Below are 6,839 nucleotides of genomic sequence, written 5' to 3'. Positions count from 1 at the left end.
GTGTTATTGACTGTAACTCTGTGTTGTTGTTTTTGTCGCACTCCTTTGCTTTATCTTGGCCTGGTCGCAGTTGTACCAATATAAGTATAAAGGGGTTCCTGCAGATGCAGGAGTTGCGGGCTGCAATTGCACATTTCTCAGAAGCGAATGGTTTCCACTAAATAGCATAGCCTGGTCTGAGCAAAGTCACATTTGGCTATATCGTAAAAATGCATTTTTAAAAATGTACTTTTTGTCTTAATTTAAGGTTAGAGTTACGCATAATGTTTGTAGTGTGGTTAAATAACGAAGAGACCTTTTTAAAATAGGCGGAGTTTAAGACTTTGTGGCTGTGGTAACTAGGAACGACCGTATCGAATCAGGCAACTGTAGAATTCAACACGGCTGCCTTGCACTGTCAGTAGGGGAGTTGTTTTCAACTCAGAAGCGGAGAGCTTTTCACTATCGAAATCCAGAGAGAAATACAATTTCGTAGTCTGGGCCTCTCAAGCAGACAGCAATGGCTCAGTGCGTACAGTCTGTGCAGGAGTTAATCCAGGACTCGTTTGTTCCAAAGGTGGCTGTCCTGTGCAGCGAAGATGCACAAAAAATTACTCGTAAAAACAACCTTAATTTCTCGGAGCTGTTAAGACCTTTCTGCCGGTTAACCTCCGAAGGTAAGGGCTTTTATACACAACAACTTGACGTTTTCATGCTCGAACTTCCACCGTACACAAGGGGAATCTAAAATCAAGCTATTGCGACATTTGTGTGTTTTATGTCCACCGTTTTAAGCTAGCTTCTTATCATTAACGTAGCATGTTATCCTAGCCAGCTAAGCTCGCTAAGCTAACTAGCTAGCTACATTCCACAGCTACTGCCGTCACTTTGGCAGTCAAGTGACAGGAATGGTTAACCAGTAGCAGATGTGGTGCTGAAACAGAGGCCTTTGTCTTGTTTCTTCAATGTGTCACCCGATAGGACACGATATGTCCGCCATTGTCGTACGTCTGCAACCGTCTTGGGTGTCTTTGCAGCTAATGCCGTTAGGAAAGAAGGCTTTCTGGTGTCAAAGGGCTGGGAAGAGGCCCAGTTAGACTAACGTTAAGTGGGGCTGACAGGGATGTGGGAGTTAAGCGTCTCCTGTCATACTAAGTTGTTTTGCTGCAACTTGAAAGTAGACTGTCTGCTTTCTATTTTAACCAATTTCAAAGGTGCTTAGCCAGCTAACAGCCAGTCATCTTGTGGGACAGTGTCACTGACTTTTTATTTTATTTTACCTTTATTTAACTAGGCAAGTCAGTTAACAACTTATTTTCAATGACGGCCTAGGAACAGTGGGTTAAATGCCTGTTCAGGGGCAGAACGACAGATTTGTACCTTGTCAGCTCGGGGGTTTGAACTTGAGACCTTCCGGTTACTAGTCCAACACTCTAACGACTAGGCTACCCTGAACAACGCCCGACCATATTTGACATACGCTAAAAAGCTGGCTAACAGGAGGAAGATGGCCATTCAGTTGAACTTGGTTTTAGCGGCTACAGTTGAAGTCGGAAGTTTACATACACTTTGATTGGAGTCATTAAAACTTATTTTTCAACCACTCCACAAATTTCTTGTTAACAAACTATAGTTTTGGCAAGTCGGTAAGGACATCTACTTTGCATGACAAGTAAATTTCCAACAATTGTTTACAGACAGATTATTTCACTCATAATTCACTGTGTCACAATTCCAGTGGGTCAGAAGTTTACATACACTAAATTGACTGCCTTTAAACAGCATGGAAAATTCCAGAAAATGATGTCATGGCTTTAAAGCTTCTGATAGGCTAATTGACATAATTTGAGTCAATTGGAGGTGTACCTGTGGTTGTATTTCAAGGCCTACCTTCAAACTCAGTGCCTCTTTGCTTGACATCATGGGACAATCAACAGAAAATTGCAGACCTCCACAAGTCTGGTTCATCCTTGGGAGCAATTTTCAAACGCCTGAAGGTACCACGTTCATCTGTACAAACAATAGTACGCAAGTATAAACACCATGGGACCAGGCAGCCGTCATGCTGCTCAGGAAGGAGACGCGTTCTGTCTCCTAGAGATTAACATACTTTGGTGCAAAAAGTGCAAATCAATCCCAGAACAACAGCAAAGGACCTTGTGAAGATGCTGGAGGAAACAGGTACAAAAGTATCTATATCCACAGGGAAACGTGTCCTATGTCGACATAACCTGAATGGCCGCTCAGCAAGGAAGAAGCCACTGCTCCAAAAGCGCCATAAAAAAGCCAGACTATGGTTTGCAACTGCACTTGTGGACAAAGATAGTACTTTTTGGAGAAATGTCTTCTGGTCTGATGAAACAAATAACTGTTTGGCTATAATTACCATCGTTATATTTGGAGGACAAAGGGGGAGGCTTGCAAGCCGACGAGCACCATCCCAACCGTGAAGCACGGGGGTGGCAGCTAGACGTCGACCGATTAATCGGAATGGCCGATTAATTAGGGCCGATTTCAAGTTTTCATAACAATCGGAAATCGCTATTTTTGGACGCTGATCAAAACAAAACAACAACAAAATATATATATATATATATATATATATATATATACACCTTTATTTAACTAGGCAAGTCAGTTAAGAACTGAGGTAGCCTGGTGGTTAGAGCATTGGACTTGTAACCGGAAGGTTGCAAGTTCAAACCCCCGAGCTGACAAGGTACAAATCTGTCGTTCTGCCCCTGAACAGGCAGTTAACCCACTGTTCCTAGGCCGTCATTGAAAATAAGAATTTGTTCTTAACTGACTTGCCTGGTTAAATAAAGGTAAAAAAAATAAAAAATTAAATGACGGTGGGTTATCTGCCTCGTTCAGGGGCAGCTCGGGGATCCAGTCTTGCAACCTTACAGTTAACTAGTCCAACGCAATAACGACCTGCCACTCTCTCGTTGCACTCCACAAGGAGACTGCCTGTTACGCCAAGGTAAGTTGCTAGCTTGCATTCAACTTATCTTATAAACAATCAATCATCACTAGTTAACTACACATGGTTGATATTACTAGATATTATCTAGCGTGTCCTGCGTTGTATATAATTTGACTGCGCATACAAGTATCTAAGTATCTGACTGAGCTGTGGTAGGCAGAAGCAGGCGTGTAAACATTCATTCAAACAGCTGCGTTTTGCCAGCAGCTCTACGTTGTGCGTCAAGCATTCCGCTGTTTGCCTTCAAGCCTATCAACTCCTGAGGCTGGTGTAACCGAAGTGAAATGGATAGCTAGTTAGCGCACGCTAATAGCATTTCAAACATCACTCGCTCTGAGCCTGTTGTTGTTTCCCTTGCTCTGCATGGGTAACGCTGCTTCAAGGGTGGCTGTTGTCGTTGTGTTCCTGGTTTGAGCCCAGGGAGGAGCGAGGAGAGGGACGGAAGCTATACTGTTACACTGGCAATAAAGTGCCTATAAGAACATCTAATAGTCAAAGGTTAATGAAATACAAATGGTACAGAGGGAAATAGTCCTATAATAACTACAACCTAAAACTTCTTACCTGGGAATATTGAAGACTCATGTTAAAAGGAACCACCAGCTTTCATATGTTCTCATGTTCTGAGCAAGGAACTTAAATGTTAGCTTTCTTACATAGCACATATTGCACTTTTACTTTCTTCTCCAACACTTTGTTTTTGCATTATTTAAACCAAATTGAACATGTTTCATTATTTATTTAAGGCTAAGTTGATTTTATTGATGTTTTATTTAGTTTATATATGTTTTATATAGTTTAAATAAGTGTTTATTCACTATTGTTGTAATTGTCATTATTACAAATATATATTTTTTTAAATCGGCAGATTAATCGGTATCGGCTTTTATGGTCCTCCAATAATCGATATCGGCTTTTATGGTCCTCCAATAATCGATATCGGCTTTTATGGTCCTCCAATAATCGATATCGGCTTTTATGGTCCTCCAATAATCGATATCGGCTTTTATGGTCCTCCAATAATCGGTATCGGTATCGGCGTTGAAAAATCATAATCGGTCGACCTCTAGTGGCAGCATTATTTTGTGGGGTGCTTTGCTTCAGGAGAGACTGGTGTTGTGTGTATTCTGGGGGAAATTCCTCGAAATTGAGATATTTCTCCCGCAAACAGGTTGTGGTATTCTCACACATTGTTTACATACAGTGCCTTGTGAAAGTATTCGGCCCCCTTGAACTTTGCGACCTTTTGCCACATTTCAGGCTTCAAACATAAAGATATAAAACTGTATTTTTTTGTGAAGAATCAACAACAAGTGGGACACAATCATGAAGTGGAACGACATTTATTGGATATTTCAAACTTTTTTAACAAATGAAAAACTGAAAAATTGGGCGTGCAAAATTATTCAGCCCCTTTACTTTCAGTGCAGCAAACTCTCTCCAGAAGTTCAGTGAGGATCTCTGAATGATCCAATGTTGACCTAAATGACTAATGATGATAAATACAATCCACCTGTGTGTAATCAAGTCTCCGTATAAATGCACTTGCACTGTGATAGTCTCAGAGGTCCGTTAAAAGCGCAGAGAGCATCATGAAGAACAAGGAACACACCAGGCAGGTCCGAGATACTGTTGTGAAGAAGTTTAAAGCCGGATTTGGATACAAAAAGATTTCCCAAGCTTTAAACATCCCAAGGAGCACTGTGCAAGCGATAATATTGAAATGGAAGGAGTATCAGACCACTGCAAATCTACCAAGACCTGGCCGTCCCTCTAAACTTTCAGCTCATACAAGGAGAAGACTGATCAGAGATGCAGCCAAAAGGCCCATGATCACTCTGGATGAACTGCAGAGATCTACAGCTGAGGTGGGAGACTCTGTCCATAAGACAACAATCAGTCGTATATTGCACAAATCTGGCCTTTATGGAAGAGTGGCAAGAAGAAAGCTAATTCTTAAAGATATCCATAAAAAGTGTTGTTTAAAGTTTTCCACAAGCCACCTGGGAGACACACCAAACATGTGGAAGAAGGTGCTCTGGTCAGATGAAACCAAAATTGAACTTTTTGGCAACAATGCAAAACGTTATGTTTGGCGTAAAAGCAACACAGCTGAACACACCATCCCCACTGTCAAACATGGTGGTGGCAGCATCATGGTTTGGGCCTGCTTTTCTTCAGCAGGGACAGGGAAGATGGTTAAAAGTGATGGGAAGATGGATGGAGCCAAATACAGGACCATTCTGGAAGAAAACCTGATGGAGTCTGCAAAAGACCTGAGACTGGGACGGAGATTTGTCTTCCAACAAGACAATGATCCAAAACATAAAGCAAAATCTACAATGGAATGGTTCAAAAATAAACATATCCAGGTGTTAGAATGGCCAAGTCAAAGTCCAGACCTGAATCCAATCGAGAATCTGTGGAAAGAACTGAAAACTGCTGTTCACAAATGCTCTCCATCCAACCTCACTGAGCTCGAGCTGTTTTGCAAGGAGGAATGGGAAAAAATTTCAGTCTCTCGATGTGCAAAACTGATAGAGACATACCCCAAGCGACTTACAGCTGTAATCGCAGCAAAAGGTGGCGCTACAAAGTATTAACTTAAGGGGGCTGAACAATTTTGCACGCCCAATTTTTCAGTTTTTGATTTGTTAAAAAAGTTTGAAATATCCAATAAATGTCGTTCCACTTCATGATTGTGTCCCACTTGTTGTTGATTCTTCACAAAAAAATACAGTTTTATATCTTTATGCTTGAAGCCTGAAATGTGGCAAAAGGTCGCAAAGTTCAAGGGGGGCGAATACTTTCGCAAGGCACTGTAGATTTTGCTTTTCAGTGGTCTGTATGTGTGTGCTTGCTTTTCAGTCAAATGTAATCTAATTTCTGTAGGAATGTTTCCAAATTGCTGACAGGCCAGACACTTAAGAGGAGGACACAAAACACTTTGCTATGGAGAAGTGCCATAAGAGTTAGGCTACATGACTATTTGAATGTGAGTGCTTTGATGTCTGGCTGTCCAAACATGCTGCCTCATGATAATGTTCTTACTGCATGAAGTTGTATGGACGCTGTTTCTGTGGATCCTTCATGCAGTAGTCAAAAGTAGTTGGGTGTTTTATATTACCTTAATTTAGTCTCACATCCACGTCTCTTCACAAGTTTAGCATCACCCCCCCTTTTGTTAAAATTTCTAATTATTTTCTTAATTTGATTGTCTGTAGGAAAAAGGAGATGCACACTTCAATCAACGCTCTCATGTGGTTTATTGGTGACATCTGAATAGCCTATATTTTCTCATGTCCAGCTCAAAGACATATGATGTGTGATTGTGCGTTTGTAGCCTAATCTTTTCCCATACGGGTCTCTCAATAGGTCACATGAGGGACTCTAACAACCAGGTGCAGGTGGTGAAGAACCTTCGCATCAGTGTAAACAATGTGGTTACACGCCCGTCTGTCCCCACCTCCGGCGTCCATAGCCCCGCCCAGCGACGGCTCCTCAGCGAGGTGGTGTCGGCGAGCCAACCAGCAGAGGGGGGTGTGGCCAATGTCATCACCGCCGGAGACTATGACCTTAATATTAGTGGTGAGTAATTTGGACAGAGAAAGAAGGGATGAGCGTGACATGGGTAAAGGATGGAGTGTTTAATGAGTTGTAGGAATGTAGTGTTTATTGATGATGAATGTGATACTTGTCATGTAGTTTCGTAGACTGTCCTGCAGATGGCAGCAGACACTCGGGAGAGAGGCATGACTGGAAGGATTTATTTTTAAATAAATTGTTTTCCAGACAGACGACAACAGCAAACATATTGCAATATGGGAGTGATTTCCATGTTAATTTATTTTGTTCATTTTGTAATTTATTATTT

The 6,839-nt window shown here is 41.6% G+C and overlaps 1 protein-coding gene across 2 annotated transcripts in view; it reads left to right on the top strand.

The window, feature by feature from the left end:
* The first annotated feature begins 238 nt into the window (after positions 1 to 238).
* LOC110524643 (trafficking protein particle complex subunit 8) overlaps positions 239 to 6,839 on the top strand; it is a 91,048-nt gene continuing 84,447 nt past the window's right edge. The window contains exons 1-2 of one of the 2 annotated variants that reach the window (XM_021604489.2): positions 239 to 656; positions 6,341 to 6,553. In XM_021604489.2, the coding sequence (XP_021460164.2) occupies positions 500 to 656; positions 6,341 to 6,553 (370 nt within the window). In that variant the 5' untranslated portion in view covers positions 239 to 499. The remainder of the gene's footprint in view (positions 657 to 6,340; positions 6,554 to 6,839) is intronic. The other variant, XM_021604488.2, reaches the window with a different exon arrangement.

This window comes from Oncorhynchus mykiss, chromosome 5 (genome assembly GCF_013265735.2).
Source record: "Oncorhynchus mykiss isolate Arlee chromosome 5, USDA_OmykA_1.1, whole genome shotgun sequence".
Lineage (NCBI taxonomy): Eukaryota > Metazoa > Chordata > Actinopteri > Salmoniformes > Salmonidae > Oncorhynchus > Oncorhynchus mykiss.
This window is presented reverse-complemented; position numbering and strand designations above follow the sequence as displayed.